The sequence below is a fragment of the Bos grunniens genome, chromosome 23 (genome assembly GCF_055505025.1).
Source record: "Bos grunniens cultivar Pamir isolate PY7600 chromosome 23, Bosgru_T2T1.0, whole genome shotgun sequence".
NCBI lineage: Eukaryota > Metazoa > Chordata > Mammalia > Artiodactyla > Bovidae > Bos > Bos grunniens.
Genome location: NC_141187.1, coordinates 7,571,285 through 7,590,019, shown reverse-complemented (window position 1 = coordinate 7,590,019; position 18,735 = coordinate 7,571,285). Strand labels below are relative to the sequence as shown.

Genomic DNA, 18,735 nt, shown 5'->3' with positions numbered 1-18,735 from the left:
CCAATTAAAAATAAATTAAAAAATTTAAGTTTCTTTGAATATTCCAGCTTTAAATTAAGCTTTTCTCTGTATATTTGTTTGAGAAAAGCCAGGGAAAGGCAAGACAAACAATACCTAAAATAAGGTTTTGTTAAAATATAGAATTTAAAATTCTCTATTGTGTTCACCTTAAAAGTATCATTCAACAGGATTTCAAAAGAGTGAAGGTAGCTATGTAAAATAATTTTAAGTAATAGGCAAAATAAGGGTTATTCAAAAATTAGAAAGTTCATTATATTTGTGAAAAAAAATATGCATCTTATGTTTTACCTCAGAGGATTCTGTTTCTCAACCCATGTTGAACTTTGAATCAACATCAGCCTATGAATAGAACTCGATGTCTTTGTCTGATATACCAGAACACTGTCTACAATGATCTCCTCCATCTCCACCCAAACAGGTTCAATCCCACAGCTTTGTTAAGATGATTTGGGGACTAGTTAATCAAAATAAATAAACATAGCAAAATGCAACCTGGGGTGAGGGGCTTATGGTTTCCTTTCTTTCTGTTTTTTTTTTTTTTTTAATTGAGTGTTTTCTCAACCCATGAGAAATGGAATTCAAGTAGAATACATCTTGAGGAGGACATAGTAAAAACTGGATATATTCTTTGACTATAAATGCTAAGATTAATGTGTTTAGAATAAATGTTACAATCTCTAACCATTGGAGAGATTGTTAGATATTTTACTTTTTAGGAATTTCACTATAATACATGTTTTCAATTGGGGTATAGTTCCTTTACAACGTTGTGTTGGTTTCTGGTGTACAAGAAAGTGAATCCGCTGCGTGTATACATCCATCCCCTGCCTCTTGGACCTCCTCCGCACCAACCCTCGCCTCATCCCCTGGCCCTCGGTCAGCACAGGGCACAGAGCTGAGGTTCCTGTGCTATACAGCAGGTTTCCACTAGCTATCTCTTTTATACACGGGAGTGTGTGTAAGTGTGGGTGAGATTAGACAGACTTTGTATAATGACAAATATAAAGGTCACAGGAATATATGGAAGTTTGAAGCTGACTCATATGAAGAGAATTAGGAACCTTCTCTTCCTCACTGTGATCTAAGATAAAATAACTTTAAGCTTGTCATATTGGCAGAGAAAATGATAAATCCAAATGAGAAGAACAGCCAAGAGAGTGCATAGGACACAAGGAAGCAGAGAGCTCAGACTGGTAAATAAACTATTTTTTAAATCCCATTAAAGAAACCAAAGAGCTTCAGCAGTCCAACCTGCGAAAACTGAGATCAGGTTAGTGAAGCGAGTGATTTAAAATAAATATATGGAAAAATAGAAAACAGGATTAAAGTGTATTTTTCTTTATCTCAAAGGCTATGTGAAAAGAGCTATCTGCAGTAAATTTGTAAAGGATTGGTGATTCCTTTGAGATGGAAGAGCTAGTAGGTTTTTAGAGTTTTTCAAAATATTGTTCTAATCTCCAAATCTAGACATCCTAAGTGAAATTTACTCTACTGTAGCCCAGCCTTCCAAATACCAATTTGCTTTATGAACCTCTATATCTTTAATATTTCTGAAAACAGAAAATGCATTTGGTAAGAAACCGCTTACCAAGAACTGAATTGTTGGTTATCCTTGTCTAGTAGAGCAGAAAGGCTTAGCGTATTTTACCTGCTCAAATCAAAACAAGTATATGTGATATTTATCCCATTGGGTAAGCTCAGAAAAATAGAGGTGTTTTTCTCAATCTGTGGCTTAATGGATTCTGGGAAGCCTTAGACCCTCGTGAATTGCATTTCATAGAAGGATTGGCTCTTTGCAGTGTATCCTCGTATGCGTGTGCTTAGTCACTCAGTCATCTCTGACTCTTTGTGACCCCATGGACTGCAGCCCACCAGGCTCCTCTGTCCTTGAGGATTCTCCAGGCAAGAATAGTGGAGTGGATTGCCATGTGCTCCTCCAGGGGATCTTCCCAACCCAGGGATCAAACCCAGGTCTCCTGCATTGCGGGTGGATTCTTTACCATCTGAACCACCAGGAAAGTCCAAGAATACTGGAGTGGGTAGCCTATTCCTTCTCCAGGGGATCTTCCTGACCCAGGAATCAAGCCAGGGTCTCTTGCATTGCATGTGGATTCTTTACCAGCTGAGCTACCAGGGGGACCCTTTGCAGTGTATTCTTAGGTTGGACTGGTTTCACCTCTCATTCAGGCAAGATCTGATGCCTTTATTCATTCTGATGTATAACTGAACCCACGGGGAACTAGGGCAGCTTGGTTTTGTGGAAAGAGCTCTGAAGTGTGTGTTCTAGTGGTGATTGTGTGGTTAGCCAGTTCTACCCAGTGCATCTGTGTACTCTGAACCTGACTGATGAAGAGAGGGAACTAGACTGGGCAGTGGTTCTCATCTGGTATGAATTGCCCAGCCATTATTATCTTGCCTGGAGCTTGGAGTACTATGGGCATGCAGTGGCTAGAGGCCAGGGAAGCTGCTAAATATGACAGCAGTGTCCAGGACGGTCCCCCAGGGCAAAGACTTATTCTGCTCCAAATGTCACTAGTACAAGAGTTGAGAGGGCCTAGACTAGCCCATCTCTTGTCTCCCTTCCAGTTCCAAGAATTTTATGATTAATGATGCTTAGTGCCACCCATGCCAGGGACATTTCTATTCAACCAACATTGGTTAGGTGACTTTTTTTGTGTTTGAACTAAGAAGTTATTCCTATTTGATTGACACAGAAGAGATGAACAAGCCTCCATTTATGAAATTTTCCACATTCCATGGAGCCTCTGCTCATAATGATAGCCCTGTTTGACAAGGGACATGCATTTGCATTGGCTCTGGCTTTGTTAGCAAGATTATAGCTTCCCTACTTTCCTAAACATTTCTCTCTCTTTCTTGTATTTCCCCAATTGTTAGGTGTCAGGACAATTAACTAAAAGAGAAATTCAAAAAAGTTGGGCAGTCTGATGTTAACTGTTAAAATATTTACATCAGACTAAGTTGGACTAAGTCATTCCTGCTCCTGAATTTAATTATACATCTGCAAATGAGGGTGTTGTATGAAGTACTTTTGAAGGTACCTCCTTACTCTGAAATTTGTGTTCATGCCTTTAAATATTATTGGGATGCTTCTGAGGTTTCACATCCTTAGGTGATCCAAAAACCAGGGGAAAAAAAAGATCGAGTATTAATCAGGTCATAACTCTAGAGAGATGGAAAATCTTTTAATTTACTATCTAGGTCAAAATCATGACAGATAATACCCATCTCCAGAGAGCTTACTTTGATTTTTTTTTTTCTTTTTGATTGAGCAATTTAGGGTAGGTAAACTTTTATTTTGACTTTTCCTTAAAAAAATCCTATTTACTTTTTGTTTTGCTTTTCCTTAAACTAAAATCCCTGGGTGGGGGGAGGAAATGATATACTTTCAAAATTAAATTTAAATATATATGTATACAGAGGTGAGCACAGCAACGCACTCCAGTTTTCTTGCCTGGAGAATCCCATGGACAGAGGAGCCTGGTGGGCTGAAGTCCAAAGGGTCACACAGAGTCAGACATGACTTTAATGACTTAGCACGCGTGCATGTATGTATACATATATTTGTATATGTGTGTGTTCCTATAAAAATCACAAACATATAACAGCCTTTATTGGGGTCCTGGTCTTGGCTACGTAAATTATTTTTTTTCCATTTGCAAACTTGACAGCTGTTTCCTTTGCAAATATGCTGAATAAGAAGGCCAAGTAGGCAGACTAAAATTTAAATAACAATGTTTCTATAATGAAAGTGAAGATGTTTTTGTAAGTCTTTGCCATATCTGAATTTCCCATTTCTGCATTCTTTAAATACAGAAGATACCATACTTTAATTCCTTTGTTTCACAACCACAAAAGACTCTGGGATAATCCTTGCAGGGAACTTGGGGGATAAATTTTGCTTTTCTAAATCTCTCTAAACGGTGATGCTGGACTAGGTGACACAGCTCTGTACAGGAAACACAATTTTGTTCCTGAACCTCAATGTTTTCACGTAAGGTTCTTGGTAAAACAATAATAGATTCAAAGGAACAAAACCTCAGGATATTAAAAATTGCAAGATCATTTTTCTTTAAAATTGTAACACTTTGTTAACATACAATGTGAAGGCTACCTCTAATGGTTCTTATATATGAAATGTACCAAATTTCTCTTTGAAATTCAGTTGTAACTGTTACCACCCAAATCCTACCCTTAGATATGAGGATGGTATTAAGCCCTAGCCGCCCAGGTTGGTGGAAGGGCCATGGAGTGCAGACCTACAGAGCAGAAAGGGATGGACAGTAACCGCTGGTATGTGGTTCTTGCCGTGATTTCCTGATGGATGATTTTGCTGCGTCTCTCCACACTCACTTCCCTTCTGTTTCCTCTTAGCCTCCAGCCATTTATGTTTGTGCCAGGCTATGTAAAAAACCTGGATGACTTTTCAGGAAACAGGGCAGATAATATCCCTGCCCCCTTTGTGCTTAGATTCTAGTGATTTGTAAATATCTGAACCTTAATCTCTGTCGCCTTCCTGCTGCTCTTAACCTTCTCTGCAGCCCTCCTCACTTTATCTCTCTGACTGTCGATTTCACACTTAGGCTACACACTCCATGGCCTGGTGTTTCCTTATCCATTAAGGGACCCTACCGTGACTGGAGGGTTGGTTGGTTACTGGAGACTACTGGGCTTCCCTGGTGGCTCAGCCGGTATAGAATCCGCCTGCAATATGGGAGACCTGGGTTCGATCCCTGGGTTGGGAAAATCCCCTGGAGAAGTGAAAGGCTACTTACTCCAGCGTTCTGACATGATGGAGCGACTTTCACTCTCACTGCTCCAGCAGTGACTTTCCTGCTTCCTACAAAGGAGAGGAATGTGACAGAAGGCAATGGAAGGAACATGGGCTTGGTGTGGTCTTGGGAGTATCAGTCAACTTTCTGAACTTCAGAAACTTCAATTTTGTCCTTGAAAACTGGGACTGCTAATCTCATTTCTAATGGTACACATACTCATGCTCATTTATGACTTTTTAAAAAATGTGTTTGGCCTGTCCATGCAGCATGTGGGATCCTAGTTCCCCTATTAGGGATTGAACCTGGGCCCTTTGCAGTAGAAGCCCAGATTCTCAACCACTGGACTGCCAGGAAAGTCCCCCCAGTCACTGTGAAAGGACTCTGGACACTTTAAAGGGAATGCTAAGTCGCTGCTGCTGCTGCTAAGTCACTTCAGTCCTGTCTGACCCTGTGCGACCCCATAGACTCCTCCGTCCCTGGGATTCTCCAGGCAAGAACACTGGAGTGGGTTGCCATTTCCTTCTCCAATGCAGGAAAGTGAAAAGTGAAAGTGAAGTCGCTCAGTCGTGTCCAACTCTTAGTGACCCCATGGACTGTAGCCTACCAGGCTCCTCCATCCATGGGATTTTCCAGGCAAGAGTACTGGAGTGGGGTGCCATTGCCTTCCCCATTAAAGGGAATATACTTTTCTAAATGTTTACTGTTGTTACTCTTTCTTCTAGAAGTACTATAATTTTGGAAGAAAGGAGTTGACTTTCTACTAAAGTGTCAGCAAATACATTCTCTTCTTTCTTCCCACCATGAAGAGAATGTATTTGCTAACACTTTAGTAGGAAGTCAGAGAAGCCTCTTTTCTTTGTTACTTTCTAACTTCTTCACCTTAAATTATGCCTTTCCCCCCAAAACCTCCAGGTCACGATGGGGGGTGAAAACTGAACTATATGTATAGAAAAACATAAAACTCAGCATTTTCATTCTCTGGTGCCCACTGTATTGATTATATAATACTTCCTCTTTCATTTCCCATGAGCATGTCTGACTCTTTGTGACCCCATGGGGTGTATGTAGCCCACCACTTCTCTGTCCATGGAATTCTCCAGGCAAGAATACTGGAGTGGATTGGTGTTGATATTTGGCAGAAACCAACACAATTCTGTTAAACAATTATGCTTCAATTATAAAATAAATAAATTTAAAATAAAAAATAAAAAAGAATACTGGAGTTTCTTCCCCAGGGAAGCCATTTTCTTCTCCAGGGCTTCCCACTAGGGAATTTGGCTGCAATGTGGGAGACCCAGGTTCAGTCCCTGGATTGGGAAGATCTCCTAAAGAAGGGCATGAAAACCCACTCCAGTATTCTTGCCTGGACACAGGAGCCTGGTGGGATATACTCCATGGAGTCACAAAGGGTTGGACACGACTAAGCGACTAACACTTTCACTTATCTGTGTTATCTGCTCTGTGAAACTTGCTTTCAGCTAACTGCAAACTTTCAGCACTAAATAATACAAATTCTGTCTTCAAAATTATGTTTTAATCCTTTAAAAAACTTCTTTTTAAAATAGAGAATTTGAGATAGCTAAGCATATGCTACCTTTTTCATATTTCACAACTTTAAATTTTTTGGTTCAAATCAGGACCTGAAATAGATGTGTTGCTTTAAGCATGTCTGCTTTTAAAACGCATATGGATGTTTCAAAATTGCAATTGATAAGCAAGAAGTTATGCCATATGTTCAAAATTAAGAGACCTAATTTATTTTGGCCTGATGTAGTGAACTATCAATGATTTGAATCTCTTCCTAGTAATTTGGAGTCTCTGTGATCATATCTTTAAAATGTTGATACATCTTTGGCTGAAGGAGGCACTCTTTAAGAAATACATTGTAACTGTCCTTGCCTTTATGAACACTGCTGTTTGAAATTAAAACTGTAGCAAGAATGCTGTCCCTCTGATTTTAAATTGTTCTAGGCTTCAGGCAGGAAGGAAAAGCTGAAAATAAGTGCTGCATTTAAAAACAAGTGTTGTTTTCCCAAAGAGGTGGGAAGAAGAAAAAGAAGATGGAGTTAAAGGCTCCCGTAATTTCCCCCAGTGGTGCTCTGAGTTCCCACAGGCACAGATAGCTATGTGGGGGTGCGAGGGGAAGCAGAAGCAAGGGGAAAGTGGATTTTCAGCCTTCATTACTAAACAACAAGAAAGGAAGTAACTTTTGAAAACCAGAATGGAACAAAAGAGCCTCAGATGTGCCAGCTTTAATGAGAAGAGTCCATATGCCTTCCAATGCCCTTTGGTGTTAAACAAATGGAAACAACTTTTGCAGTTGAACAGTTTGACTTGATGGCTAAATAGAAAGTGGGCTTTTTCTAGAGTGATGAATGTATTAGGTATTGCTATAGCATTATTTTTCAGATGCCTCTGTCAGTATCTAATTCTGCAGGCGCTGTAGTTCTTTTAACAAATGCAGCTAAATGAATTTATTCACTGCATATTTGGTAATTTTTCTCTAATGAACAAAGATATTATTTATTTCATAACTTCTTGTGTTCTTGGAGTTTTGCAGGATATTATAACATAATTCCTTTTTAAAAACCAACCTCTTAAATAAAGCTTATTTTGAAAAAGTTGTTCTATGTATTTTTATGTTGAAAAAGAAAATTCTCAAGTAAGTGAAAAACACTGTATGAATTTTATGGGAAATTACTATGTTTACATATCTTGCTGATAGAAACATATACAAGAGAATTTTAGGGTTCTCGTCCTTCCCTCAAACACTAGAACCTTATGAGATTCATCTATTTAATGCTAAATCAGAGTAGAATGATGTTCATTGTCAGGAATCGTCTAGAATAGTGATCTCCAAAGAAAAAGGTACCAACGTCAAGATAATTCACTGGAAGGGAGGTGGGGTGCAGGCCAGACATAATAAATATTTTATTAATGCCTGTTTTTTTAAAAGCCTCTAGGTTTAGGAGCTATGGCCTATGCGTCAGATCTGATCCTCTACTACTTCTGTATACTTTCAGTGGCACACGGCCACATCTATTCATTTGTGTATTATCTGAAGCTGCTTTCATGATATCATAGCAGGAGTAATTTTGACAGAATACAAGGTTTGCAAAGCCTACAAATACAGTACCTAGGCATTTACAGTAAAAGTTGACTTCTTACCAAAAACAGTAAGAAATATTTTTTTTTAGCTTTTTTTTTTTTTGTATTGAGGTATATAGCTGATTAACAATGTTATGATAGTTTCAGGTGGATATACGTGTATCCATTTTCCCCCAAACCCTCCTCCCATCCAGGCTGCCACATAACACTGGGCAGAGTTCTCTGTGCTGTAGAGTGGGACCTTGCTGATTATTCATTTTAAATATAGCAGTGTGTACATGTCGATACTAAACTCCCCAACTATCTCTCCCCACCATTCTTTCCCCCCGGGCAATCATAAGTTCGTTCTCTAAGAGTAAGAAAGATTTTAAGCTTTGTTGATGCATGTGGTTTTACATTAGTCTCTTTTGTAGGACTGAATGTTGGACACTTGCAACTCATGTATATCCTAAGTGAGATTTCCCAGGCAAGGGTCAGGGCTCTCCAGCTTTGTGCAATGGACAGAAAGTCCTCAGCTGGCTTTTATTGCAGTTTATGTGCCCAACTGGACACAAGATTTATCATTTCAACTATTTTTAAATAAATATTCTTCATACAGTAAGCAAATACCTTTATTTTAATAACTTCTGCAAAATAATCTAGATTGAATATACCACTCTTCATATAGAAAATGAATAAGAAACAATAAGAAGTGACCAGAGGTCATATAACACCTAGGTCTAGGATAAGCCTGCTATCAGCCATAAATATAAGTTATAAACACTGATAACCTACTGGAATTTTACAAGAAGTAGGCCAAATTTGAAATAGCTCAACTGGAATTCCATCACCTCCACTAGCTTTGTTCGTAGTGATGCTTCCTAAGGCCCACTTGACTTCACATTCTAGGATGTCTGGTTCTAGATGAGTGATCACAACATCATGATTATCTGGGTCATGAAGATCTTTTTTGTACAGTTCTTCTGTGCAAGGAGATCCAACCAGTCCATTCTAAACGAGATCAGTCCTGGGTGTTCATTGGAGGGACTGATGTTGAAGCTGAAACTCCAATACTTTGGCCACCTGATGCAAAGAGCTGACTCATTTGAAAAGACCCGATGCTGGGAAAGATTGAAGGCAGGAGGAGAAGGAGACAGCGGAGGATGAGATGGTTGGATGGCATCACCGACTCAATGGACATGGGTTTGGGTGGACTCCAGGAGTTGGTGATGGACAGGGAGGCCTGGCGTGCTGCGGTTCATGGGGTCACAAAGAGTCGGACATGACTGAGCAACTGAACTGAACTCAGGCCAAATTTGAAATTATTAATTTTTTTAATTTTTAGTTTTAATTGGAAGATAATTGCTTTACAATCTTGTGTTGGTTTCTGCTGTTCAACAGCACAAATCAGCCATAAGTATATACATATTCCCTCCTCCTTGAGCCTTCCTCCCACCCACTCTCAATCCCACCCCTCTAGGACATCACCGAGCGTGAGGCGGGGTTCACTCTGTTATCCAGCAGCTTCCCACTAGCCGTCTGTTTTACACATGGTAGTGTATATATTGGAGAAGGAAATGGCACCCACTCCAGTGTTCTTGCCTGGAGAATCCGAGGGACGGTGGGGCCTGGTGGGCTGCCGTCTATGGGGTCACACAGAATTGGACACGACTGAAGCGACTTAGCAGCAGCAGCAGCAGTGTGTATATGTCAATACTAGTCTCTCAGTTTGTCCCATCCTTCCCTTCCTTCGCTGGGTCCACAAGTTTGTTCTCTATGTCTGCATCTCTGTTCCTGCCCTTCAAATAGATTCATCAATGCCATTTTTCTAGATTCCCTAATATATGTTAATATTTGAAATAAGATTTTATGTCTTCTTTCATTATATTTTAAACTTTTATTGAAGTATAGTTGATTTGCAATGTTGTATTAATTTCTGGAATACTGCAAAGTGATTCAGTTATACACTAAATTCTTTTTCGTATTTTTTTCCATTCATAGCGTATTGAATATAGTTCCCTAATCTATAAATAGTAGGACCTTGTTGTTTATTGATTCAATATATGTAAGAATTTGTGTCTGCTAATCCCAAACTCTCAGTCCATCCCTTCTCCAGCCCCTTTCCCTTGGAAACCACAAGTCTGTCCTCTGTCTGAGTTTGTTTTTGTTTTGTAACTATTTAATTATTAGCATACCTCAGTTCAGTTCAGTCGCTCAGTTGTGTCTGACTCTTTGCGACCCCATGAGTTGCAGCATGCCAGGCCTCCCTGTCCATCACCAACTCCTGGAGTTCACTCAGACTCATGTCCATCGAGTCGGTGATGCCATCCAGCCATCTCATCCTCTGTCGTCCCCTTCTCCTCCTGTCCCCAATCCCTCCCAGCATCAGAGTCTTTTCCAATGAGTCAACTCTTCGCATGAGGTGGCCAAAGTACTGGACTTTCAGCTTTAGCATCATTCCTTCCAAAGAAATCCCAGGGCTGATCTCCTTCAGAATGGACTGGTTGGATCTCCTTGCAGTCCAAGGCACTCTCAAGAGTCTTCTCCAACACCACAGTTCAAAAGCATCAATTCTTCGGCACTCAGCTTTCTTCACAGTCCAACTCTCACATCCATATGTGACCACTGGAAAAACCATAGCCTTGACTAGATGGACCTTTGTTGGCAAAGTAATTAGTATACCTAGCCCTCAGCTTATAGTTTTTTGCTTTGAATTTTAAATAATAATTGTATTATGGCATCATAATTAGTAAGGCATTTACAAAGTAGGCGTCTAGGACTTGGAGATGCTGTGCAATTTTCAGGAATGTTTAAAGGCAGTTCAGTTCAGTTCAGTTCAGTCGCTCAGTTGTGACTGATTCTTTGCGACCCCATGGACTGCAGAATGCCAGGCTTCCCTGTCCATCACCAACTGCCAGAGCTTGCTTGTTTAAGGGCAAGGGGCACTAAGTATTAAAGTTTTCCTTAAGTAAATGACAAAATCTTTTCTGAGGAACCTTAATAAAGGAAGAAATTAAAAATCCAATTTCATTGGGGATACATATATTTTTTCCTACTGCAGTAAACACTGAAATATGATACATAGAAAACAAAAGAATGATGGACTGAAATTTACTCCTTTGTATCAAATGCCTTTAGAAAATGCATAGAAAACACCTCTGAATGTTTGAGAAAGTAATGAGCAAATTACATTATATTGGAGTTTTATTATGCAGCTGGATCAAAGTATAAACATAAAAATATTCTCGTTATAGCATTTGTGTTCTAAATATGAAATACTTAAAGGAAAATTAAGTCAGAATATATTTTATTTTCTAAAATAAGTGCCTTTAATGAAATCATTGTTCTTTGAGAAAGCTGTGAAGGTATAATCAGCAATGGAGTATATATATATAAAACAGACTCTGTTATGAGGTTGCAAATTATATAAATATTCATAGATAAACTATGATGAAAAGGAAGATGTAGAAACACATACACACTACATATATTACATATATGCATATGATTTTATGCATATAGTTAAGACTCCTATATATAGGAATAGGAATAGAGGGACATGGATATAAAAGATATTTACATAATTTACAATAATGAGATAGAGAAGAACCAAGAAAACATTCTAGCTCATCCAGAGTTGTTCAAGTTATCTCCTTATGGTGAACTGTTTTAAAAAGTTCATGATGCGTTATGAGTGTTTTTCAAAGCTGTAAAGGAGGTTCTTGACCATGACCACTATCAAGTTAGCCATGAATCACATTTTATCATTGATATCATCTGGAAGCAAAAAGGAGGAGAAACAAACAAAAAGCAGTGAGGTGACAGCTAAAGGACGCTGAGATCAGTGCCGAGTGTGAGCAGATGTGAATTTGGGAGGAAATGGAGTAAGGTTACAGTCAGTAAACACCCTTCTTGAATGTGTGGAATGCACCTTAATGTGCAAACCCCAACCACCTGTCTTTGCATGGGTGCATGTGTTGGTAACAGGAGATCCCTGACCTGATTTCGTTCTGGGACGTAGAAGAGGTGAGGCTATGCAGTGAATCTCAGAGTAAGTCATACTTGTAGGAGGCTCTCTCTGTGGCAGCCTGAACACAGATAAGTTGCCACATAAAATACTATACAGATGACAGTCTTCATTATTTAAGGAAAAATAAAGGCTAGAGAGACTCACACCCCAAACACTGTATCTTTGGAGCACAAAGACAATCCCAGGTAACTGTCCCTTCCTCTTATGAACCTCTTGCAAAAACTTACAGTCCAGGAAAAATTCATTTACTGTGCAGATAAACAAAATTTTTATAAAGGGAAAAGAAAAGCCTGCCGGATTGGATAACAAACAACAGCTGGGACTGTAAAACCCAGTGAATGAGAAGAGTTGAGGATGACAAAGTTTTGTTCTAGGTGCTACAAACCAAAAGAGGAGAGATTATAATCTTCATATTGGGAAGGTTGACTCCTGGCCAAAATTTCCTTCAGTTCAGTTCATTGCTCAGTTGTGTTCAACTCTTTGTGACCCCATGGACTGCAGCACACCAGGCTTCCCTATCCATCACCAACTCCCAGAGCTTACTCAAATTCATGTCCACTGGGTCAGTGATGCCATCCAACCATCTCATCCTCTGTCGTTCCCTTCTCCTTCCGCCTTCAATCTTTCCCAGCATCAGGGTCTTTTCCAATGAGTCAGTTCTTTGCATCAGGTGGCCAAAGTATTGGGGCTTCAGCTTCAGCACAGTCCTTCCAATGAATATTCAGGACTTATTTCCTTTAGGATTAACTGGTTTGATCTCCTTGCAGTCCAAGGGACTCTCAAGAATCTTCTCCAACAACCCAGTTCAAAAGCATCAATTCTTCAGTGCTCAGCTTTCTTTATGGTCCAACTCTCACATCAATACATGACTACTGGAAAAAGCATAGCTTTGACTATACTGACCTTTGTCAGTAAAGTAATGTCTCTGCTTTTTAATATGTTGTCTAGGCTTGTATAGCTTTTATTCCAAGGAGCAAGACTTTTAATTTCATGGCTACAGTCACTATCTACAATGGTTCTGGAGCCCAAGAAAATAAAGTCTGTCACTGTTTGCATTTTTTCCCCATCTATGTGTCATTAAGTAATGGGACCAGATGCCATGTTCTTAGTTTTTTGAATGTTGAGTTTTGAGCCAGCTTTCCCATTCTCCTCTTCCACTTTCATCAAGAGGCTCTTAAATAGAATTTCCTTAAATAAGACAAATGCTGCCAAGTCACTTCAGTCATGTTCGACTCTGTGAGACCTCATGGACTGCAGCCTACCAGGCTCCTCCATCCATGGGATTTTCCGGGCAACAGTACTGGAGTGGGGTGCCATTGCCTTCTCCCAATAAGACAAATAAGACCCCTTTATATGCTAAAAGATAAAAATCACATGGAAGATACAGTCATTAGGGTATCTAAACATCAGAATATAGGATCAACACTCATAAGGCAAAGGCAAGACATAAGGTGAGAAAAAGTGAAAATATATTGGTGATAAAGATCTCACTTTTCAGGTTATGACAGATTATATAGGAACTACGTAAAGATAGATCCTCTTAAGTAAATTGAATTAATATATATGTAGATCAACTGTATCCTGCAACAAAATATAGCCAATATTATATAGTAACTGTAAATGGAGAATAATCTTTAAAAATTGTGAATCATAATGTTGTACATCTAAAATTTGTATAACATTGTTAATAAAATATACCTCAATAAAAATATTAATTGCCAAGAAAAAATAGTAGAGAAATTTCTCTGATAAAATTAATAACAGATTTAGAAAACATAAAATCCCTGTCATCTATATATTGAAAAACTTGCTTTTCAACAAATTATTTGATTAAAGAAGAAATTAAATATAAAATTTCTACCTGAAAAAAAGATAATGAGATAATCATCTATTATAACTTATCAGACATACTTAAACTAGTCCTTGGAAGAAAATTTATAACTCTACTTCAATAAAATAAATTAATTAAAAAAAGCTTTCAAGGAAAACAAGCTGAACCCAGACTATAAACCAGAGCCTGTGCAGTTTCTCTTTTCCTAGGTACTGTCAATAATCAACAACAATGCTCACTTCTTCTTACATAATTATTCTTTGTGCTTAGTACTCAATTTTCATATTAACCACTTTTCACATCAATTAAGGAATGTAATTAGTTGATAAAACAATCAAACAGTTGATTGAGAAATAAAACATAATTAGGATACATTTTAATCTAAAAGCTACCTTTAGTGGGCAAATACTACAAGACTCCCATTAAAATTGCACATTAACATGACTGTTATTTAACAATAATAATGTTAGAGGCATTAGCCAATGGGATTAGACAAAAGAAAATCCTGAAAATTGTACAAACTGGCAAAGAAGAGCCAAATTTATGACAGTCCTAGTTCATTTGGCATTTTAGGTTATATACCTGGGACTTCCAAGAGAAGCGCAGAATGATGGTTATAACCAGTGAGATAACTCAGTAATGTGGCTCATAGGGAATCCATAGCTTTCATGTACTGAAATGTCCCCAAACTGTTGTCAAATGGAAAAAAAAAAAAATTCAGAACACTGTGTATAGATTGCTTCTTTTTAATAAATGTATCTTATAGTCTGTATATGTGAAGTGAAATGTAGATTTGTATTTGCTTGATATTTAAAATAAACACGAGGTAAAAAACCAGAAACTAATAAGCCTTTCTGACTGGTGTGAGGTGATATCTCATTGTAGATTTGATTTGCATTTCTCCCATAATGAGCAATGTTGAGCATCTTTTCATGTGTTTGTTAGCCATCTGTATGTCTTCTTTGGAGAAATGTCTGTTTAGGTCTTTTTCCCACTTGTTGATTGGGTTGTTTGTTTTTCTGGTATTGAGTTATATGAGCTGCTTGTATATTTTGGAAATTGATCCTTTGTCCGTTGTTTCATTTGCTATTCTTTTCTCCCATTCTGAGGGCTGTCGTTTCACCTTGCTTATGATAAGTTTCCTTTGCTGTGCAAAAGCTTTTAAGTTTAATCAAGTCTCACTCGTTTACTCTTGTTTTTATTTCCTTTACTCTAGGAGGTGGGTCATAGAGGGTCTTGCTTTGATTTATGTCATCAAGTGTTCTGCCTATGTTTTCCTCTAAGAGTTTTCTAGTTTCTGGGCTTACATTTAGGTCTTTAATCCATTTTGAGTTTATCTTTGTGTAGGTGTTAGGAAGTGATCTCATTTCATTCTTTTATGTGTAGCTGTCCAGGTTTCCCAGCACCATTTATTGAAGAGGCTGTCTTTGCCCCATTGTATATTCTTGCCTCCTTTGCCAAAAATAAGGTACCCATAGGTGCATGGATTTATTTCTGGGCTTTCTATCTTGTTCCACTGGTGTATATTTCTGTTTTTGTGTCTGTACCATATTATCTTGATGACTGTAGCTTTGTAGTATAATCTGAAGTCAGGAAGGTTGATTCCTCAAGCTCCAGACTTATTTCTCACGACTACTTTGGCTATTCAGGGCTTTTGTGTTTCCATATGAATTGTGAGATTTTTTTGTTCTACTTCTGTGAAAAATGCTATTGGTAATTTGATAGGGTCACATTGAATCTGTAGATTGCATTTGGCAGTATAGTCATTTTCACAATATTGATTCTTCCTACCCAGGAACATAGAGTATCTCTCCATCTGTTTATGTTGTCTTTGATTTCTTTCATTAGTGTCTTATAATTTTCTGTGTACAGTTCTTTTATCTCCTTAGGTAAGTTTATTCCTAGATATTTAATTCTTTTTGTTGCAACGGTGAATGGGATTGATTCCCTAATATCTCTTTCTGATTTTTAATTGTTAGTATATAGAAATGAAAGTGATTTCTATATATTGATTTTGTATGCTGCAACCTTGCTACATTCACTGATTAGCTCTAGTAATTTTCTGATACTATCTTTAGGGTTTTCTGTGTACAGTATCATGTCATCTGCAAACAAGTGAGAGCTTTACTTCTTCTTTTTCAATCTGGATTCCTTACATTTCTTTTTCTTCTCTGATTGCTGTACCTAGGACTTCCAGAACTATGTTGAATAATAGTGGTGAAAGTGGACACCCTTGTCTTGTTCTAATATTAGGGTGAATACTTTCAGTTTTTCACCATTGAGAATAATGTTTGCTGTAGGCTTATCATATATGGCCTATACTATGTTGAGGTTGGTTCCTTCCATGCTCATTTTTTGAAGAGTTTTAATCATAAACAGGTGCTGAATTTTGTCAAAGGCTTTTTCTGCATCTATTGAGATGATCATATGGTTTTTATCTTTCAATTTGTTAATACAGTGTATCACATAGATTGATTTGCATATATTGAAGAATTCTTGCATCCCTAGAATAAACCCAACTTGATCATGCTGTATGAACTTTTTGATGTTTCCTGAATTCTGTTTGCCAAAATTTTGTTGAGGATTTTACATCTATGTTCATCAGTAATATTGTCCTGTAGTTTTATTTTTGTGTGTTGTCTTTGTCTGGTTTTGGTATCAGGGTGATTAACTTGCTTAAATATTTTTAAAGTATGTTTTGAAGTTTTTTAAAGTAAGTGTGACCCCATTGCAGGAGGCATCTTCTGATACAACAAACAGATTCAGCATAAATTTTAGAAAACCAATTAGGACTTAATCAATCATGATTTTGACAAAATCAATTTGGCTAACAGAAAATAATATTAATTGAATAGTTTTAAAAGTTGAATTTTCCTGTTTAACTGTCATTTTGAGTAATGTGCATTATTTTGTACTAAATTTCCATTTCACACAGCCAAATACATTCATTTATTGCTAACAGAACAGAAAAATAATGAAATAATTGAATGCATTCTTGACCTCTTTGAATATATCATATTCTTTGGAAAATTTAGTCGTTATTGCATTGAACATCTGCTCCATTAAGGCATTATGCTTGATTTCATTTTATAAGGTTTATGCCCTAAGGAATTTTATTGTAGGATAATCACTGTCAATTTATCATCTTACAGTAAAAATTTCAGGAATATAAGAGGTGCTTAAAAAAGATCTGCAAAATAATAACCCTTTTCTTTTATGATAACTATGTATATAGGCCCTTCTTTTGAGTTTTCTTTGTAAGCTCGAGACTTCCCCCCAGGGTGGTTTTTTTTTTTGCTCCTTTCACATAATTGAAGGTCTCATCTACTAGCTCTTATTTCCTTCACGACTTCCACAGGCATCCCTTTCCAGGGGTGGAAAGACCCTCTTTGGTTAAAACCTCATTGCCTCTCTCCTCTACAGTTGAGCTCGTCTGTTTGCTCTCCAGTTTCTTCCCTAAATAACACACTTCCTGGAATGAACATCTTCGTTCATTCTTTCTAGACTCACCTCTCTCTGATTTCTTCCTCATACTCAGCCCAACCCAGAAACTCATGGCCCTATGGCTTAAATCATGAGTTGATATTCTCTATGATGCCCTCCCACTTTCTTCCCCCAGTTCCTTCCAGACCAAATCACAAGTACTTTTAAGTTAAATTCCACTCTTACCTCTTCATTAGAGACTTTAGTCCCATCTTCCCGCCTTTGGGATGAGTTCTGTCCTTAAACAAATGTGGTCCCATCAGGAGTCACTGCAGATACTAGTTCAGTTCTGCAGGAGAGGCTGGAGGTGGGCAACCTACAGAAATTACTGGAAGAGACAGACAGTGCACTGTAAAAGCAGGAGTCTTGTGAGGATCCCAAGTGTAAGGAGAGATTTACTTCCTGCTAGTAAAATATTCTGATGCAGTGTCCATAGTGTGTATGTGTTAGCCACTCGGTCTTGTCTGACTCTTTGTGACCCCATGGACTGTAGCTGGCCAGGATCCTCTGTCCAAGGGATTTCCCAGGCAAAAATACTGGAATAGGTAGCCATTCCCTTCTCCAGTTGATTTTCCCAACCCAGGGATCGAATCCAGGTCTCCTGCGTTTCAGGCCGATTCTTTACCATCTGAGCCACCAGGGAAGCCCAGCATCAATAGTACTTAGACTCAGTTTCCAGTAAGCATGACTTTGGCCCACTAACATCCTCTTTATGCCTTTCTTCTTCCCAGGATGTGCCTGCCCCTCCCAAGCCTGTTTCTCTCCATCCTTTATATCAGACTAGACTCCATCCTCCTGCTAAGTCCCTACTGCGGCCACAGACCCGCCCGCATGCTGACAGTCTTACCCCCGGACCCTTCAGCCACTTGTCCTCCTTCTCCTTGAGTGATGAACAGGAGAATTCTCACACCTTGTTTAGTCACAACGCATATAATAAGGTGAGAATGCCCCATGCTTAACTTTTAAATGTGGAGAAAACATATGTTACAAATATTGAAGTATATTGAGAATATTAAATATTTGTGGGAAGGCACATGTCCTTACAAAAAGATAATAATTAACCTTGGGAAAGTATGAAATATTTGTTTCCTTTCAGAGTCATTTCCTGATTTGCATTGCTTATTGTTTCATGCTGTGATCCCAAAGTGGAAATCCCAAGACATGTTTCAAAGCCTGACAAGAGGCCATTATTAATTTATCTTCTAGTCTCAGTTCAAAGTTCTTAAAAACGTCTCAAAATGACAGTGCCTTGATGAGGAAGCATTTATAATTGTAGTCAGTGTGCAATGGAATACTTAGAATGTCTATGGATATCTGTAACGGAATATTGATATTTTATTTTAAAATGAATCTATTTGCCTTATTATGTATGGTGGTGAGACATGTAACAAATAATGAGGCGTCCGGTACCTAAAATATATTTTTAACAAAGCAAAAATTTTATAGTTGGCTTTGGAATGTAATCATGAATATTCTATTAGAAGCAAGCG

The 18,735-nt window shown here is 38.1% G+C and overlaps 1 protein-coding gene across 50 annotated transcripts in view; it reads left to right on the top strand.

The window, feature by feature from the left end:
* MLIP (muscular LMNA interacting protein) overlaps nucleotides 1–18,735 on the top strand; it is a 288,723-nt gene that overhangs the window by 236,267 nt on the left and 33,721 nt on the right. For 36 of the 50 annotated variants that reach the window (XM_086371040.1, XM_086371038.1, XM_086371036.1 and 33 more), the window contains one exon: nucleotides 17,977–18,183. The exons of the other annotated variants lie outside the window; for them this stretch is intronic. In XM_086371040.1, coding sequence (XP_086227166.1) covers nucleotides 17,977–18,183 — 207 coding nt within the window. The remainder of the gene's footprint in view (nucleotides 1–17,976; nucleotides 18,184–18,735) is intronic. 50 annotated transcript variants of the gene reach the window in all.